Here is a 20097-nt window from a genome sequence, read left to right as displayed (position 1 = left end):
AGGATTTATCCGCAGACCTGTGAGACTTCTCTGGTGAAGCCTGAAAAGCACAGGCCAAAATGATCTCACATTTTGAGATCACAGGTCCAGCTCCGGCACTCCTAAATCAGTTTTAGCTAAATCAGCGGATTAAGGTCATCCTCCGGGTGCCCCTGGAGGATGAAAGGGGCTGGGGAGGCCTTGCGGGGTTTCTGGGGGTTCACTAGGTGGGGTTTCCGGGCCGCTCGAGCGCTCCTATTCGGCCCGAGAGCGGCCTCTGCCTGGGCTGCCGCCTCCCTCCCAGCCTGGGTGTTTCCAGCCGGCGTCGCCGGTACTTCCTCGTTCCCGCGCGCGCCCCAGGCTTAGCTCGCAACGCCCAGCGCCGGCGCTGCTCAGGCGGGAGGGGGCCAGAGGGGAGATGTCGCAACCGTCTCCTCCCTCTTTCCCCGCCTTGGCACTCAGTCACCTCCCAGATGAGCCCGCTCGCAGACGGCTGCGGGCCGCGGGGTGCCCGGCATGTCCCTTGAGTGCGCGCAGGCGGCAGGCATTGGGCCCGCGCGCAACCTGGAGCGGGCCAACCGCACCCGCTTCCCGTTCTTCTCTGATGTCAAGGGCGACCACCGGTTGGTGCTGAGCGCCGTAGAGACTGTGGCGCTGGCACTCATCTTTGCGGTGTCGCTGCTGGGCAACGTGTGCGCCTTGGTGCTGGTAGCGCGCCGACGGCGCCGCGGCACCACAGACAGCCTGGTGCTCAACCTTTTCTGCGCGGACCTGCTCTTCACCAGCGCCATCCCGCCCGTGCTGGCCGTGCGCTGGACAGAGGCCTGGCTGCTGGGCCCGGGTGCCTGCCACCTGCTCTTCTACGTGATGACCCTGAGCGGCAGCGTCACTATCCTGACGCTGGCGGCAGTCAGCTTGGAGCGCATGGTGTGCATCGTGCGCCTGCGGAGCGGCGTGCGGGGCCCGGGGCGGTGGGCGCGGGCCGCGCTGCTCGCGCTTATCTGGGGCTACTCGGCGATCGCCGCGCTGCCCCTCTGCATCTTCTTCCGCGTCGTCCCGCAGCGGTTCTCCGGCGCCGACGAGGTGAGCGCCGGGGTGTGCACGCGGGGCAGGTGTCCGGGAAGGGCTGGCAGGCGGGTTGCGCCGGAAACGGTGATCTGGGATGGTCATTAACAAAAACAACAAAACAATAATAGGCCGTTTGCTGCATTTAATCGTTGTGTCACCGTGCGCGGCACTAAGTTTTATCTGTGAAACTTCACTATGACCCTACGATGTAGATCTCATAAACGCCCTCCAAAACGTTGTAAGTGGAGTCCCCGTAATGCCTGTAAAGTGCACTGACTATTGAGAGGTTAATGGAGTAAGGGGCTTAGCGGCCAGACAGACCGAACTAGGGGACCCGGAATGACTAATCACATTATAGTAAATTCTGCTTTCTCGCAGTACTCTTATTATCGCACCTATTTACAGATGAGGAAGCTAAGGTACACAGAGAGTAACTTGCTCAGGGTATCTCAGCCTTAGCGTGAGGAGGAGCTAAGATCGCGCTCAGCAGATTCAGTGCGGGCCGGATGAGGGTCCTGCTTTGGGAATCGCGGGCAGGTGTGTGTGAATGGGCTGGGGAGAAAGGGCTTTGGAGACCCAGAGACCCCGGACCTAGTGCTGCCTCTAGGGGGGCTGTGACTTCCTCTCCGGAGCCTTAGTTTTTCCAACTGCAAGACGGAAATACTAGACTAGACCATGGGATCTTACCCTGGGAGCTTTGAATGAAGAGTGGCTTCAGAGTATCTTGGGCGCCCCAAATGTTCCGAAGATTCCAGAGGCTGAGCCCATAAGCTTTATTCTGGGCACCGCACCCAGAGTTGTCATTAGGATCATTGCGGGGGTCCAGGATCTAAAAAAGATTCTGCGCACAGTTCATGGCATTGGCTGGAGGCTATTCCTGTCCCACGGTACAGAATTGCGGGCACAGGTTTGTTCTCTTTGCTGCCCTGCGGCGCAGCTGCAGGGTTTGCGCGCGGAGATTCACCCGGGACACCTGACCTGGACAGTGGCCGGCGGTTCTGGCTGTTATCCCGGTGTTAGGTTCTGTGGGCCTCGCGGGGAGGGCCAGGGACAGAGGTACTTACGCCCTACGGGAAGGCGCGAGTCTCGAGGCTCAGCCTCCTGGAGTGTCTGCCCGAGGCTGGGTTCTCCGCCCCGTTCCTTTTCCCTACGGCGGCGGTCGCTGGTTTTCTGGCCGTGGGACACGAAAGCTCAACCTTGGCCCTAGGAAGGAGTATGGGGCTTCCCGGCAGAAATCACAGTCCCAAAGAGAGCCCTACGCAGTGACCAGAAGGGGTGGGAGGGCCGGGAGGGAGGGGGGAAGGCTTCTATCTGTGAAGGTGAACACAGGCTGACCAGGGGACGTGAACGCAGAAGTGGGCTTCTCTGGACGTTTCCCAGACTGGTCTCTCACACAGGCCTTTCACTGGGGAGAGAAGTCTGCATCCTGTGTGATATATATATATATATATATATTGTTTTTAACAGAAATCAAACCGAAAAGTCTCTGGGGGGCTGGGATTCTGCCATCTGTCTTTTGATTTTTTTAAGTTATTCTCTCACTGAGTTACAGTGTTTCTGTATTTTTCACAGACTTGAGGGATTTCACAGAACTCAGGGAATTAAAAACAAATAGAACATATCTTAAGGATATCTTATGTTTCCAGACAGGTATCTTTGTGCCTCCCCCTTTTACAACTGTTTTAGGTACACTCTTACTTAACTGGCAAATAACACTAAAAAATGAGGCTCTTGTCACCTGCCAGCCAAAAACCCAGACTAAAACTTCTTGCTGACGTGGACACGGGGGTTGTTTGAGGGAGAAGGGCTTCGCACAGATGCAGGACCTTCCGTGCCTTGCCACTCTGTATTTTACCCCAGGTAGGGCATCTGTGGAGGTTGGAGCCCTACACAGCACTTCCAGAATGACTGCAGTTTTACCGTAAAGTGCTTCCGTGGAGATCTGTCTTGTGGTGGCCTTCCCTCAGTCCCCCTTGGGGCTGGGCGCACAGACCCCTCTTGTTTCAATGCAGAAACACCTCCTTGGTCTTAAGAGCCTTTGGAGAGGGATTTGGGGAAAGCCACTGGGAGAGAATGGGTCCGCACAGCATCTCAGAAGATGAGCGGCCAGGTGAGCTGGCTGCAGGACCCCGTTCCCTGAAATTAGTAGAGGTGGGGCTGGGGAGCTTGTAAGGAAAAACTGGGACAGTCCTTTCCAGCTCTCCATCCTCTGTCTTTTCCCCTACCTGCCCCTCAGCCCCCAACACACACATATCCTGCCAGTAAGCCAACAAACAGAAAACTCCTGGTTCCTCAAGGGCCATGACCTGAATAGGTAGGAAACATCTTACTTTATAGGTGGGCAAAGTGAGGCTCTGCAGTTAAAGAAATAAGTTGAAAAGGATGAGAAATGGCAGGGGGGAGGGGGTGGGGCCATTAAAAAAAAAGAGACAGAAAAGGATCTAGTCTAGACTGAATTGAGACTCACATTTAAAATTAGCAAATGCTTGTTTTCTCAATCCTCTACTCCCAGCTTCCTGGCTGTAGATTCTGCCTGCCCCCTCCTACTTGGACACTAAATATGGAGGTTTTGGATGGGGGGACATTTTCCTACCCAAACCACCAGCTGAGAGAACTAACTAAACCCAGGCGCATGCTGGCTCCCTCCCCTCAAGGAGCACCGGCCAGGGAAACAGTGCCTCTCAGAGGTTTCTGTTTATCTGAGCTCCCCCCACAAAAAACCCCCCAAGAACATGATTAGCTTTGTCCATTTGCACAGTGAGTACCAAGCAGTCAAGGGACCAGACTCTCTCAAACTTAGATGAAATGATAGACAGGCTAGAAAATGCTAAATAATTTGGTATTAGGAGTGCAGGCTTTGGAGTCAAATGTTCCGAGTGAATCCCATCTCTGCCATTTAGGAGCTGTGAGACAGAGGCAAGTGGTCTCATCTCTCTATACCTCACTTTCCTCATTTGCCAAATGGGCACAATAACAGTATTAACCTTATAGGATTACTGTGGGGACGGAAGTTCAGTAAATGAGCGAACACCTGGCACATACACAGTTAAGCGCTCAAGAGTTGCCAGCTATTATTAGTTTCCTTATCTTTGGTTATAAATATTTTAAACATTTTTCAAACAGTACAATTCTTCTGATTGCGGTAAAATAAAAGACTGCCATTTTAAGAGTGTGGACACATCCTAGCAACTTAGACATCTCAGCCAGGTCAGCTCAGCCTATGCCAGCGGGATTCCTGCCTGTGTGTGCTGTGGCCCTGGTGGGGCGTGACCCTCACTGGCAGGTGGGGAGGACTGTCCACCCTGGTCAGAGTGTGCTGCCCATTGATTCTGCAAACACTTACTGAGCACCCCTCCCTCCTGCCCCCGCCGTGAGCCACACGACCAAGACACCGTCCTTCTCTTCAAGGAGGGGCATGTGGATCACGCAGATCCTGGTCCCAGACCCTGCACAATTCGGTAACCCCACAGTAACCCCACGAGTTGGTGTTCTCTTGTTTATTTTCTGAAGGAGAAGATGCCTGTAGTTATAGAATGGGCAAAGGATGGAACCAGAAGTAGCTGGGGTCTGTCTCTTCCTCCTGGTGCCTCTCCCATGAGCTCACACTTCCGGAGGAGCGCTTGGTCCCACTACTCTGCCCTGCCCCAGTTGAATACCGGGCCAATAATGCCGTCGTGTCCCTACTGAATGTGGATTGGCTGAGGAGACAAACAAGTTTGCTCACACTTGTTAATATTAGAGGGTACTTTTAAGATATAGGAGAGTAAGTCCATCTCTTGCCATGGATATGTTCTTTCTTCTCTGCTGGGAAGCTGATAGGAGAGGAGATATATTATATAACTAGGATTCCTAGTTCCTTAAAATGACTTTGAAGTCTCCCATTTTGTTTGAAGAGGTGGGGCAGGGAGAACTATTTACAAAGGTGTCCCCAAGGGTATTCCAGGAAGAGTCATTAGAGAAGCTGACCGGAAACAGCTGGAATCAGGTGGCGTTTGCAAATGAGTCAGCCAGTGCGGGGAGGGGTCAACACTTGAGCAGTGCCTGTAGATAGACGTCCCCCATCCGCAGGAAAGTCTTCCTGGAAAAGAATGAGTGACGTGGGGGACTGGAGGGACATCACAGGCTGAGGAGATAGCCCACAATGTTGGCAAGAGATGGTGCTGGAAGGGTTGGTGGGGGTCAACTAGAGAAGGGCCGGTTACGCACCCTTTAGGGCGTTGGGACTTAGGAGGTGAGAGATGGCCTGGCCTGTGGTCTGTGGTCTGTGGGCTGAGGGGGAGCAGTGAGAATGAGCTTGTGGTGGGTTGGATAGCTATTAAGGCAGAACCTAGGAGTTCGCTCTGAGTGGAGAGGGAAGAAGAAGGTGGAAGGCCAGCACTCAGGTATCTGACAGCTTGGAAAATGGCGGCTCCGTGCCCGGAGTTGATGATGCCAGAGGTGGAATCTTTGGGGTGGGACACTGGAGGCTAGAAGTGCCTGTGAGGCATCCTATAGAGATGCCCTCAGGGCCGTGGGGCCAGTCTGGGGTTCAGGAGAAGACTGGGCTGGAAAGAAGAGATTGCAACAGCATCTGCAAAAAGCCACCATGGAAATGGATGAGATTGCCAGGGAGAGATGGAGCTTGGGATGGGAATACCAGTCACAGTCAACCACACTTCACACCATTGTACGTGGCCTCCCATCTACATCCTTTCTGGTCCAGACACTGAGCTCCAGCTTCCCCCTTCCCTTGACTGAAGCCCCATCCTTCCAGGCACAGCTGACACAACCCCTCCTGGATGCCGCTTTCCCGGTGACTCCACAATCCCATCACCTGTAGCTCTCTGGGCTTGCTGCTTTGTATTGAAGTTTCCTAGTGCTTTTCTCCCTCCCTGACTGTACCATAGCCTCCTTTCCCATCCTCACTGTGGCCTCACAGTGGCTCAGTCACCATGGGTTGAGTCAGCGAGTGGTTGGACAAATAGATTAAAGGACACTGTCATTGGCTCAGCCAGCTCTGCTTCTGTAGCTCAGTGACAAAGCAGGCCCAGCACTTTTGGTTTTCAAATTTCCTTTTTATTTTTTTTAATAAATTTATTTATTTTTATTTATTTATTTTTGACTGTGTTGGGTCTTTGTTGCTGTGCGCGGGCTTTCTCTAGTTGCGGTGAGCGGGGGCTACTCTTCGTCACGGTGCGCGGGCTTCTCATTGCGGTGACTTCTCTTGTTGCGGAGCACAAGCTCTAGGTGTGCGGGCTTCAGTAGTTGTGGCGCATGGGCTTCAGTAGTTGTGGCTCGCGGGCTCTAGAGCGCAGGCTCAGTAGTTGTGGTGCACAGGCTTAGTTGCTCCTCGGCACGTGGGATCTTCCCGGACCAGGGCTCGAACCCGTGTCCCCTGCATTGGCAGGTGGATTCTTAATCACTGCGCCACCAGGGAAGCCCGACACTTAATTTTCTAGAGTGTATCTTTCCAGTCTTTTCTATGCCTGTGTGTGTGAGTGTGTGGATAGATGCCTTTTCATTCGCACCTACACATTTTCTTTGACGATACGAGGCTAATACAGGCAGATTATTTAAGGATCTATATTTTTGTCCCTAATGTAGAGGGAACACCTTGCTCTATCATTACACATTCTTCTACAAAATCTTGTTAAGCCTGGAGAGGGTTGGGCAGACATTCTGGAGAGGGTTTTCAGAAAGAGTTGGGGGTTCTTGGGGGTTTTAAGAAATGGTTCTGGAGTCATCTGTTTCTCTGCCCTCCCTCCCTGTGCATTTTCCCATCACAAGCATAAGAATTAGAGACTAAGTCACACTCAGGGCTGGAATCTGTTTCTTCTGATTGCTGCTTCAACATTTCTGCTGATTTGTGTTGCCCACCCAATGTACTGGAATAAGGGGTCCCTGGTGGGTGGAGGTCTGAGTACAAGCATAGGCTACCTGGATTTCCCGAAGAGCCGTGGTCACCGCACTGTCAATATTCAGAAGATCCTTGAGAGACAAATTTCTTTCCAATCACCAAAAGGTAGAAAGCTCTAATAAACTTTCTTCCATCAGGTGTGCACAGTGGGGGTGGGGATGAAGGAACAAGTTTTTAGAATGTCCAGTGCATTTGTAAACCGTCTAAACAAAACAGGAAAAGGAAGCAACATTCTCACCCCCAACACCCCCTCAAGGTACAAATATAACTAAAGCATTCTTCCCTGCCTGACTTGCCTCAGAGTTTTTGGTAGGTTCCAGGATATCCTTTATAACCACTCAGCTCTTTGGAGATGATTAAAAAGGACTACATCTTTAGTGTTTTAGACTATTATTTTAGGAGGAAATTTCTAAGCTTTAGCTTCCTCCTCTGTGTAAAGGGAAAAATAACTATGCATTTCAATAAGGTTATGATGAACATTCAGTGAGATAATGTATGTAAAGTGCTTCCTGGCAAAGAAAAAATGCTCAGTGAATTTTAGATACTGAATAGGAAAAGGAGTGATTATTTGACTCTATTTTGAGTTTGACCATGCAATTATGATACACGTTGGGAAATGATAAAAATTATTTGCCTTTGCTTAGTATAGCATTCAATAAATATTGGTTAAATGAATGAATGAATGAATGATGCTATGAATAATGATACTAATTCTGGACTGTGGTTAAGATGCCTTGTCCACCAGAAATCAATAATGTGGTCTTTTTACGCAGAATGTGCTCTTAAAAAATCTGTTCTATGTGTCCAGAAGTGTGTAGGGCTCTTGTTTTCTAAAGAGTTTTGTCCTATAGTCAGGCAGGCGCTGGAGATTTGTGTTTGGGAGGATAAATAGATCTCTTTTCATTGACCTATTTGTTCATTGGAAAAAATTGTTGCAGCAGCTTAGTAACTATCCAGTGAGGTCGGGGAACATGTTTCGGGGTTTGTAGTTAGTGTCAAACATTTGAATTCAACGCAACATAGTGACAGCAGCAAGGTCACAAACGTGCATGCTCTTCTGCCCCATCCAGTCGTTTTACATCTTGATGGCCGTGGCTGCACCTTCACTCTGGGGCTGTCGCATTCTCCTCTGGAGGAGAGGCACACCTCGCTCCTGGTTTTATATGTGTGCATGTAGCACATCACTTCCAATCTATGTAAACTTTCAGGGGTCAGATTTTTCCCCTGTAAAATGAAGGTCTTGGAAGAGAAGGCTCAAGGGCTCTTTGCAGCTCAGCCCAGGGAAGTGGAAAGAGCACTAGACCTGGAGCCATGCCTGGGAACTGACTCTAGGTCTTCCCAGCCTGGGACCCTGAGGCCCACGTGCCTCCCCTGGAGAATGGGAATAATACTTATGGTGATTCTGAGGGTCAGAGGAGAATGACTTGTAAGTGGGGTTGTGTGGGCAGTGGAAGGGAGTCTGGGGTTTCTTGTCATACCAGTTGTGTAACAGCAAAACACGACAGGGTAACACAACATTGTAACAGTGCCAGGTAACCCCACCTGGGGCTGAGCTAAAGGCCAAATAAGAAGCCAGCATTAAATGACCTTCTCTTCCTTTTTGTAACCAGGAAATTCCGATTTGCACACTGGTTTGGCCCAGCATTGCCGGAGAAATCTCCTGGGATGTGTCATTTGTTACTTTGAACTTCTTGGTACCAGGACTGCTTATTGTGATCAGTTACTCCAAAATTTTACAGGTATGTTTGCTTCAAGCGCCGTGGCTGAACTTCACTCAGGCTTGGGGTATTTCAGATGAACCTTAGCATTTCCAGGTCAAAATTTACCTTAAAATTTGCACCAGCCCAATCCTGGTTCACTGCCCAGATCCATCCCTCTGCAATGCTGAGGGACAAAAGTTTGGTCTTTTTTAAAACGTTATATCTATGTGATTGTTATTATTATCATTTTTTTTTGCTGATCACTATAAAGTAATACAAACTCATTATAAAAAATTAAAGACATAGAAATGTGTAACACAGATACTAAAAATATGGTCTACCCCCACTGTTGACAATTTAAAGTACATTTTTTCAGGTTATTTTTCTTATAAATTTATATATATATACATACTTCTATGCAATGTATGTGTATGTATATCTGTGTACATATAAACACACATACGTATATATATGTGTGTGTATATATATAATGAACCGTATAAAATGGTCAACTATAAAATATCAACTATTACCATGGTTCAACCCAATGTGTTTTTTTTAGATTTGAGATAACGCTATCTGCTTTGTAACTTCCTTTTTTTGATTAACACTGTACCATTACATCCTTCTGTATTGGTTCCTATATCTCTGCCTCATTTCTAATGGCTTCATGGTTCTCCATAATTTATTTTATGGGCTTTTGGGTTGTGTCCATTGTTTCCCCATCACAAACAGCAGTGTGGTGATAAAGATTGTACACTTTTAAAAACTTTTATTGAAGTACAATATAAATACAGAAAAGCACACCCAGCATACACGCACAGCTCACAAATTGACCACACTCCCAGAAACAGCTCCCAGAAACAGAACGAGAAACAGCATACGAGAAGCCCCTCCTCTATCCCTCTAATTGCTACCCCCCACTCCCAGGGCATGTGCCTTGCAAAAGTGCACTGAAACAGGAAATGATCTCTACCTTCAATGTGACTATGTACAGGGACATAAAAAAGACTTGCCAGCCTCTTTCTTACCCCTTGAGGCAGCATATTTGCATGCGAGGTGCTGGCCCAGGCAAATGGCATCTACATGTGTTCATGCTCATTTTAGAAGGTTTAATGCGAAACCTTTGAGTCCTCTCCGAGGTTCCCATTGTTGAATCTTGGTTTTATAGCATATAATGGGTCATATGGCGAACGAGCAGGTTGAAGTGGGGCCCTTAGGTCCTGCTTGCTGTCTGGCCACTTTTATGGCCCTTTTGTTGTAGCTAAAGATCTGTGACCTTCTTAGATGCTTTAGAACCCGAAGCCAGGCCGACCTCCATCCGAGTCTTCTAATCTCTGGATCCTGTGTGAGACGGCCCCCCCGTGTTAGTCCCTAGACTCTTCCCCACCAGTTACCTTGTGACCTGTTTAAGTGACGTCCCACCTGGGGCTTGTTCAAGGGTATGAGGCAGATTCAGGCCTGGAGCTGAGGTCTGTAAAGTGCTTGCAGTGGGAGCCTGGCATGTGTAAATGCTATGAAAGCGTTAGTTACTATCATTATGTTAAAAGAAAAGAAGGAAGGGAAAAAGAAAGAGAAATGGAGAATGAATTTTTTAAAAATTATTTAACAAATATTTATATGGTGTTTACAATGTGTCAAGAATTCATTTAATCCTAACCAGAATTACAGATGAGGAAACCAAGGCACAGAGAGGTTAAGTAACTTATGAAAGGTCACACAGCTCATAAGCAGCAGTATCAGGACTTAAACCCAAGCAGTCTGGTTCCAGAGTCCCAACACTTTAATTCCTCAGACATTTGTTAAGAAGTTGCTCTGTGCAAAGTGTTGTTGGGGAGTAGAGATTGGTCAAGAGTAAGCAAGTCACATTCTCTATCTAGAAGGAGCTTTAACACAAGAAAGGGAAGGGGGAGACAGACAAAGGTGCTGCTATTCAATGCAGTGAAACCCTGAAAAACATTAAGGAGTGATGCTGAGGCTTAGTGTGAAAACACTTTGCAAATTGTTAAAAGAGAAAAAAGAGGGAAAAGAGAGAAAAGCAAAGGGCCATAAAAAACACAGAGACCAGAAGGGGTTATTTTAATAACCTGGCTTTGAGTTCTGAATCTGCCCCTTACTTGCTGTGTGGCCTTGGCAAGTTACTTACCTTCTCTGAACCTCTGTTCCTTCATCTGCAAAATAATGATCAAAACTCCAACGGTTTAAGATTTTTGTGAGATACATAGGAGATACTCCTGGGGGGACTATGGCGAGTGTCATGCCTGCCTGTAGCAGGGGATGAATAAATTACAGCTGTTGTTCATTGTTAGGCGAGGCTGTTCCTCTAATCCTCTCACAGCATGCTGGGAAGAGGTACTGCTGAGATTTTTGAGAGAATAAACGGCAGGGCCCAGATTTGGAGCACCGCAAGAACATGGGACTGGCCCTAGAGCAGAGCTGGCTGGCTAGATGAGGGCTGGGCAGAAGCTGGCAGCGGCATCCGACCTCTCCTGCTTGGGCAGTCCCACTCCTGAGTCCCTTAGAGGCAAGAGGGTTCTGATCTGTCCCTTTTCACTCGTGCCTCATGGTTCTCTGCCACCTTCTGAGGAAGGACTGACTTATTCTATGGAAAGGATATTCTTTTCCTCAGGCCAGGGCCCACCTGGAAACATCCTAGGAATCCTCGAGCCCTGATGTGTCCTCTTATCCGTCTGCCTCTAACTGCAGTTCCAGACACTTTGCCTATAAACTCATGGCCAGCTTTCCGTTCTTCCCATCCCAGACCTCAGGACAGCTCCTGGATGAATCCGAGGGTCTATCATGACTCACAGTTATGAAACGGTGCTCTGAGCAGTGAGTCAAAGATATAATTTAGATCCCATCACTTCCCTCACAGATGGAGGAAAAGCCAAAACCCTCACCTTAAGGCCCTGTGTGATCTGTCCCCTGCCTGCCCCTCTCGCCTCATCTTCTCCCCCTCCCTCTTGTCCTTGGGGCTCTTTCTCACACACGCCAACACACTGCTGCCTCAGGGCCTTTGCACCTGCCATTTCCTCTCCTGGATCTCTCTCCCCCAGACTTCTGCCTGGGCCACTCCCCCACTTCATTTAGGTCTCTGCTCAAAAGGCTCTTCTCCAGAGAGATTCCCCATCATTCTCTAGCCCCTGACCTTGATTTATTTCTCTTCAAAGCACTTCCAACCCCTGTCATATTCCATTTGTGTGTATTTACTTGCATATCATCTGTCTTGCCCACTAGAATGCAAGCTCCCTGAAGGTAGAGACTTCGTTTGTTTTTGTTTTTTTTAATTAATTAATTTATTTATTTATGGCTGTGTTGTGTCTTCGTTTCTGTGCGAGGGCTTTCTCTAGTTGCGGCAAGCGGGGGCCACTCTTCATCGCGGTGCGCGGGCCTCTCACCATCGCGGCCTCTCTTGTTGCGGAGCACAGGCTCCAGACGTGCAGGCTCAGTAATCGTGGCTCACGAGCCCAGTTGCTCCATGGCACGTGGGATCTTCCCAGACCAGGGCTCGAACCTGTGTCCCCTGCATTGGCAGGCAGATTCTCAACCACTGTGTCACCAGGGAAGCCCGAGACTTCGTTTTGTTTACTGCCATAGTCCTGTGCCTAAAACAGAGCCTGGCTTATTCATTGTAGGGGCTCAATAAACACTCATTGAATGAGTAAGACACAAACTTGGATCACACTGAAAGGGCCAACAACACCTTCTCCTTTGGGACAGTGGGAAAACCACTGGACAAAGAGTCATGAGACCCAGATTCTAGTCCAAGCTTTATTACTGTGTGACCTTAGGCAAGTCGCTTAATGAATGTGGGCCTCAGTTCCCTCTGGAGCCAAATGGGCCTCAGTGGATCATTTAACACAATAAAATGAGAATTGCAGATATGATAATGCTTTGAACAAACTGTTAGACTTTAATATGAAAGAGATCTAATGTGATTTTGAAAATTCCAACATTAATGCAAATATAAGACTTGAAGAAAATTACTTTCCACCCCACTGGCAAAACTGACTATTGACCAGTTCCCAGGAGGATTATGACATTTGTTCTCACTTTGCTCCTGTTTGTAACTTGGAAGCAGGTAAGCTGCCAGGTGGAGAGCCTGGGTGGGGCCTCCTAGCTTGCATCTCTCTTCCTCTGAAGATACTCATAACTCAGAGACCCTGAATCAGCCTTTCTGCTGAGCTTTTTCTATCAAGAGCAAAACTCTGTAAAATCAATTGAACATCAATATTAATTAGCTATATTCATAGAGACACAATTAGCAAATCATTTGAAACCATAGGACAGATAACTACACCACTGACCCTTTTCCCACCAGCCCTACCTCTCACCTGTCACTGCTGCCTCTAACTCAGGTACCATCTCTAGGCCTGAGAAATGTCTCTTTCAAATCACCCTGACTTTTATTCCTCACAAGCAGAGTGTCCCCTAAAGCGTCCTCTAGAACTCCATGGGATGTTAGATGTTAGAAAGGGTTCTATGATCAAAGGAGTTTGGAAAATGCTGGGTTAATCAAAGTTAAATGGGTTTCTTTGCTGCAGGCCTTCTCAGAGCCTTTATTATGCTCATGAACTTTGGGAATCTCCAACTCTGGAATAGAGTAGGCAGCATTGCTAAATCTGACTGCAGACTGCCTTTTCCCCACAGAGCTCTCTCTGGGCTGGTGCTCCACAGACTCTCCTTTGGGAACCGCTGTTCTCAAGTCCCTGCCCTGGTTGCTGGTTCTGCCCTGGGTGAGCACTGAGAGGAGACTTCACCAGGGCTCTTTTTTTCTGGGGCTGCTTCAATTGCTCATGGCAATGGCCTTTTCCACCCTCTGCCTTCCCTGCTTCCTCTTTCCTCCTGACTCAGGCGTGCTCTACATCTCCAGTGGCTTTTTCCTATCAACAGTTTCCCAGGGTAATAGTCTCCAGGCCACTCCTCAGTGCCTTCGATCAGGCTGACCGTGCTCGCTGGTGGGACTTGGTTTATATTGTCACCCAGTAACCAGCACCATGGCAGGCTTTGTGACAGCTTATAGGTTTCTTGGTCCCCCTCTCCCTTCACCCCCAGGCCCCTCACCACCCAAACACTAGAATGGAAGTGCAGGGTGGGCAGTGCTACCTTGTTTCTTGCTGTGCATCCGGCACCTGTAAGAGTGCTGGCCACATAGTAGGGGCTCAATAAATATATGTTGAATGAGAGAGTGAGTGTCTGGCCTGAAGTTGGAAAACCTTCACCTATCTCAGGGCTTAACTGGGAAATGAAATCCCTTTCAACTCAATGTGAAGGTCTTAGGTAGTGAACATGTGGCCCTTCCGTTTTCCAGGCCTGGACCTCATTCCCCAGCTTTGGGGCCTGCTTGCCGGTGATGGAAGGGGAGGCTGGTCCTCTGGAAGGATGGAGTCTGTTGTCTGATGATTCTAATCGGGAGGCTATGGATTGACCAAGCAGCCCTCAGAGGAGACCCAACCCCAGGGGCCGGAGCTGGGTCAGTGGGAGCGAGCTCTCCCCACAGCCACCTGTCCGCGGCTGTGGTCTGGTGGCGTGGGGTGACAGAGGGATGTGGGGTGGGGAGAAGCTTTGCTTGTAGCCTTCAGACGCTCATGTGAATGTGAAGGCAGAGAGTCTCAGGCAATTTAAAAGTGACTTTTCAAAGGACTGGGGGAGAAACTCCAAGCCTGTTGTCCTACATGAGTAGTTCTCATATTTTAGTGGTTGAGAATTACCTGGGGAGTTTATAAAAAGTGCAGATTCCTGGGCCCACTCAGACCCACAGAATCAGAGTGTCTGAAGGTGGGCCGAAGCATTTACATTTTATGGAGTGCCAGTGACCCTGATGGTGGTGGCCGTGGACCACGTTTCCGGGAGCTCTGTCCTCTGTCCTGGCAGTGGCAGTGGTGTGCCTGGCGGTGAAGAGCGTACCCCCTGAGGTACCCTTCCTCCACTTGACCGTGAGGCCTTGAGCAAGTCACTTCACCTCTCAGAGCCTCCGTCTCTTGTCCCCAAAGTGAGAGCATACCCCACGGGCTTGTTTTAAGGATTAAAGTTAATCCTCAGAAGTTAATCAATCTTTTAATTTGATCTAAAAGCACACCAAGCATTCAGCGTAATGCTAGAGATGCTTTAAACCCTGAACAAAAGTCGACTAGTCTTGTCATCTAATGTGGGGAAGGGAGCAGGGGAGGAGCTGCATTTTATTATAATGGGCCCATTTTCCTTCTCACTCCCTCAAAGCTGTGGGAACTGCGGATGGAAGGAAATGGGGTAGCATCAGTCAGTGCTAAAAAAAGAGCCAACCACATGTTCGCTTGGCCCATGAGTCAATTGTTTTGCTGTCTGCTCATAGTCGTTGTCAGGCACTTGCCAGAGCCCTGGACCACAGAAGCCACAGGGCTGCCCAGCCCCCAGGGAGCTGCAGTCTGGTGGGACTCAGAGGTAAGAATGATGCTTCAACATCTACCATAGAATATGTGACAAGTGCCACGTGAGTACCTGAAACAAAGCGCTGCAGGATGCCAACGGCAGATGAACCAGGATGCCTTCCCGGAGTCTCTGGCATTAGAGCTTGGAGTTACAGGCTGGATGGAAGGATTTCCACTGACGGAGATATTAGAGGGTGGGAAGGAATTAGTTTAAGTTTAAGCATGGACTGGAGTCAGACTGCCAAGGTTTGAAGCCCAGCTCTGCGACTGCTTAGTGGGGTACTGTTGGGCAATTTCCTTAACCTCTTTGAGCCTCAGTTTCCTCCTCTGTAAAATGGGTATCATCACTTATCTACAAAACAGAAATAGAGTTACAGATGTAGAAAACAAACTTATGGTTACCAGGGGGTAAGTGGAAAGAGGGATAAATTGGAAGATTGGGATTGACATATACACACTACTATATATAAAATAGATAACTAATAAGGACCTACTGTATAGCACTGGGAACTCTACTCAATACTCTGCAATGGCCTATATGGGAAAAGAATCTAAAAAAGAGTGGATATATGTATATGTATAACTGATTCGCTTTGCTATACACCTGAAACTAACACAACATTGTAAATCAACTATACTCCAATAAAAATTAAATTAAAATAAAATAAAATAAAGCAAAATAAAATGGAGATCATCAAAATACATATGTCACAGAATCGTTGGGAGAATTTAAAGAGATAAACCAAGTGATATGTACAAGGATTTGGCACATAGTAAGTGCTCAATAAGTATGAACTTCCATCCACATCATTCATTCAAAAAATATCTAGGGAACTCTCTGGCGATCCAGTGGTTAGGACTCCCCACTTTCACTGCCAAGGGCCTGGGGTTCAAGCCCTGGTCGGGGAATTAAGATCCCGCAAGCTGCACGGTGAGGCCAAAAAAACCCCAAAAGAACCCCCAAAACCAAAAAAAAAATCTAAAAGACACTGTACCAGGGCCTCCATCCTTCTTGGCAGAGCAATGTGGACAGCATTAGCAATGAGGCTGCTGTTGCAATCATCCTCATGTGCCCACCAGGCTGCACTTAGGCTACTCAGAAGTGGTGCCATTTCCCCTGCAGCCTACCCACCTGCCCCTGGGCAGCTGTTACCCTCCCAGGTCTATCATTCCAAGGTCTCAGATTCACCAGCTTTCACCTGAACACATATTCTAACTTTGATTCTACACAGCACCTTCCAGCTTAGATGTGCCAATGTGACTTTTAGCCTATGGGTCTTTTAGCCCCGCTGCAGAGCAGGGGGGCGGAAGTGGAAGGCAACTCCAGGAAGAGGGCTGGAGCCTTTTATGATATCACTCATCTTCAGCTCACCCGAGCTGGAGTTTCACAGATGGGGGCTTTGACCATTCATCATTAGTAGAGTGACCTTCAACAAGCTACTCAAATTTCCTGAGATTCAATTTCCTCATCTCTGGAGTGAAGATAATAATAGCACGAATCCAACGAGCAGTTTTGAAGATTAAATGTGACAATTTATAAAACAAATGCATAGTACAGTGGCGGGCACACAGGGAGCCTTTCATGAAGCTCGGTGATCCTGATTCGTGTTGTTCTTGGTGGGGAGTGGGTGGGAAGGAAGGGGTTCTGTTCGTTCAGCATCTGTTGCCTGGGTCACCGTCACCTAGAAGTGGACCAAAACTACTACACAGAAGCAGTTGTATTTAATCACAGGACAATTAAACGGCTATCCTTTAATTAGCTAATTAGAAGTATTCTAAAGAGAATATTTTAAGCCATTCGGGTCTTGGAGTTAATCTTGCCCCAAATTTGAATGATTCTGATTACTTTCTAATTGCTTCATCTCTTGAGATTCAATAATTTTAGGGGAATGGTCCTAGGAAGGCCCGGGCAGAGCTAAGGACAAGAGTTTTGGCTATTAAAGCCTCCAGACATGTAAGCACTCGCTGTGTGCCCAGCAGCCTGCTCCTGCAGGAAAAGCAGGACACAGGGCCAGACTAAGCAAAGGCAAGTTAGCAAGCACCATGAATGTGGCAAGACATTCGGAATTGGATCTCTTACCTGGGACAGAGGTCACAGGCTGGAACAAAGCATGTCAGGCTAGTGGGTACAGGGCCCCATCGCATCCCAGGCTAACTGTGCCCCAGTCTGCGGCCACCTCCACCCCAGCCCATCCTCACCCCCTCACCCTCACCTCTTGGCAATGTTAAAGCTGAGCAGGTGATGGGGGACAGCAGGCCTTCTGCCTACTGGCTGTGCTTAGAGGAAAATTAGAATTAGGCGTAAGGGCAGGACTCTGTATGTATCTCCAGGGCAGTGTGAGCCTAAGCGCTGGGGTCTTTAGAGCCTCTGGGGAAGCCCCACCTTCTCTCTCACAGACTCAGCTTCTGTGGGGCTTTTGCTCTCTGATGTGAACAGTTCCAAGGCTCCTGTTTTCAAAGTACTTTGGCTAAACCCTCTCTCGGGAGGGCCTGTTTCCTCACCTGTAGAATGAAGGGGTGGAGTAGGCCTTGGCTACTCAAAGTGTGGTGCTCGGGGCATGCAAAATCAGAATCTACATTTAAATAAAATAGTGCTGAATGCCTCACAGGCAGAGTGAAGTCTGAGAAGTGCTGCTCCAACCATGCATGGGCCCATCTAGCTCCAACACTGTGGTTCTGAGATGTTATGAAGCATTTGTCTGTTCCAAAAACACTGTTTTTACATGGGACAGTGGGGTGAGAGGACATGCAGGGCTTTATTTTAATCTGGTTAGCCTGCCTCAGTTGATGGGCCATATGTCCAAGGCTGCCCACAGCCCATTAGTAACCAGCTTCTCTGAGTGACGCTGAAGCAAGACCCTCTAACTGACCAGAAGAGACTGGGCAGAGGGTTCAGAGAGCAGTGCCTGCAAGGGCTCCTGAAAGAAGAGTCCAGAACACCCTTCTGAACCCGTATCACCAGAGTTGCCTCCTTGCCCACAATCTCTCTGCTCTAATGCTGACCCTGCTCATTAGTACAAAATATTAGAGGTCCTTTCAGTTCCACTGTTGAGAATTTATTCTACTGATATGCTCATCTAGGTGTGCAAAGATAGGCACGAGGATGTTTATCCTACCAGTTGTCACCTCTCACCTGGGGGCATAAATGGGAAATGGTTTCAGTTTTTCAACACATGTCACTAGCAGTGCTCTGACCAGCTCCTCTTTCTTACTGGGAAGGGGAATCTTGAATGACACCTAAATCTGTGTTCACACATCTCTCTTCTAGACCATTGCATTCTGGCTTTTCACTTCCCCTCATCAACACTCTTTATAACATGGATGATCTGCCTTATTTCTCAGGAGGCCAGCTGACCAGCGCATCCTAAGCGTGGGCAGCGAGCCAGGCCTCTGAGAAGGGAGCTCTCTCCGCACAAAGCTCCAAAGCCAAGTAGTCCCAGTGCAGCGAGGATGGCAGATTCCAACTGCTGGGCCTCCTCTGCCCCTCCTAGATCAACACTGCCGATGTCCTGCCGTAAACTGTGGCACCGGCTCTGTTTTGTGTTCCTGCAGATCACGAAGGCGTCAAGGAAAAGGCTCACGATGAACCTGGCTTACTCGGAGAGCCACCAGCTCCGTGTGTCCCAGCAGGACGTCCGGCTCTTCCGCACCCTCTTCCTGCTCATGATCTCCTTCTTCATCATGTGGAGCCCCATCATCATCACCATCCTCCTCATCCTGATCCAGAACTTCAAGCAAAACCTGGTCATCTGGCCGTCCCTCTTCTTCTGGGTGGTGGCCTTCACCTTTGCCAACTCGGCCGTCAACCCCATTCTCTACAACATGTCACTGTTTAGGAACGAATGGAGGAAATTTTTTCACTGCTCCTTCTTCTCGGAAAAGAGAGCCATGTTTACAGACACATCTGTCAGAAGAAATGATCTGTCTGTTATTTCCAGCTAGTTAATTTTTCTCTGTAGGCGTCTATTTGTCACTCTCTGGCAAGCCATGGTGTGTTTTCAAAGGGAGTTCATTTCCAGGACGGTCGCACCAGGGTACCTGCTTTAAGAAAATGTAACCTATGCAAATGTACATTTACAGCACCAGTAAATTAAGGGGTGATCATTCAGTATAACAATTTTATCCTTTATAAAAGTATTTGCTGTGGGTTCCTTTTCAATATGAACTTTTTCAGTGTGTAATATGATTAAGTTTAATAATTTTTATTTGTAACTGTTCGGCAATCTCATCTCCTACACGTAAAGCCACGCCTTGCTGGTTTCCTGAAGTGAGTCTTGGAACAGGTCCAGGACCCAGATTTTTCCTCTGAAGAGTCATGGCCACTCTAGCTCCCCACCTTGGATTTGCAAGGCTGCAGGATCATTCATTAATGTCAAGAGCGCTTGAGGAATTTCCAAGGAACAAGGATTGAATTTCCAAGGAATTAAAGGTGACTTTATTTTTCATTTATAACGAGATGCCATGGACCCCTTTAGGAGAAGCTTTGTCATGAAGTCAGAGAGGAGGTCGGATGACTCCAAACATTTGACAGTGAGAACAGGAGTGATTCCCTTCGTTGATCCACCTGTCAGATGCCTCTTAAGCACATGCTGTGGCCGGTGTTCTTGGTGGTGGGAATACAGCAGTGAACCAGACAGCCATGGCCCCTGCCCTCATGGAGCTTACTTATCTTCTAGATGGGGGCAACGAAAAACCAAACATAAGTCAATAGACTATATAGTATCATAGAATGAATTAGCATCATGAAGAAAATAGGACAGTGATGGCAATTTTGATGGGGTGTTGAGGGGTCTGCGAAGACCGTTCTGAGGGGTATATTTGAGCCAAAAGGTAAACCACAAGAAGGAGCCAGCCATGTGAATCCAAGGGAATGGGGCTTTGCAGATGGAGCAGACGCTGGTGCTGGTGCAAAGAGGCTTGTGTACTTGTGGGACAGAAAGAAGATAGGTATAAACAAAGCAAACTATTGGCTGAGCCTCCTGTATGCCGGGCAATGTCCTTGATGCCAAGACAGAGGGATGCTCTGCTGGAGACCATCAGTTGAGAC

At 48.4% G+C, this 20097-nt stretch overlaps 2 protein-coding genes across 3 annotated transcripts in view; one reads left to right on the top strand and one right to left on the bottom strand.

Moving 5' to 3' along the window:
• The window catches only part of MYOF (myoferlin), a 586741-nt gene that overhangs the window by 213082 nt on the left and 353562 nt on the right, over positions 1–20097 (bottom strand). The gene's annotated exons all lie outside the window — the stretch shown is intronic.
• Positions 496–19060, top strand: FFAR4 (free fatty acid receptor 4). 2 transcript variants are annotated; one of them, XM_061195054.1, is made up of 3 exons: positions 496–1062; positions 8554–8682; positions 18603–19060. In XM_061195054.1, exons 1-3 carry the CDS (start codon positions 496–498, stop codon positions 18990–18992), a joined length of 1086 nt encoding a protein of 361 aa, XP_061051037.1. In that variant the 3' UTR covers positions 18993–19060. The 2 variants fall into 2 exon arrangements, with proteins under 2 accessions (XP_061051037.1, XP_061051029.1); XM_061195046.1 differs by having other exon boundaries at positions 8554–8699; positions 18578–19060.

The sequence above is a fragment of the Eubalaena glacialis genome, chromosome 1, assembly GCF_028564815.1.
Source record: "Eubalaena glacialis isolate mEubGla1 chromosome 1, mEubGla1.1.hap2.+ XY, whole genome shotgun sequence".
Taxonomy (NCBI): domain Eukaryota; kingdom Metazoa; phylum Chordata; class Mammalia; order Artiodactyla; family Balaenidae; genus Eubalaena; species Eubalaena glacialis.
This window is presented reverse-complemented; position numbering and strand designations above follow the sequence as displayed.

Coding starts and splice junctions, on each gene's coding strand:
- FFAR4 (XM_061195046.1), top strand. CDS start 496: ATGTCCCTTGAGTGCGCGCAGGCGGCAGGCATTGGGCCCGCGCGCAAC. Junction 1,063..8,553: donor GGTTCTCCGGCGCCGACGAG/GTGAGCGCCGGG, acceptor TTTTGTAACCAG/GAAATTCCGATTTGCACACT. Junction 8,700..18,577: donor CAGGTATGTTTGCTTCAAGC/GCCGTGGCTGAA, acceptor TAAACTGTGGCA/CCGGCTCTGTTTTGTGTTCC.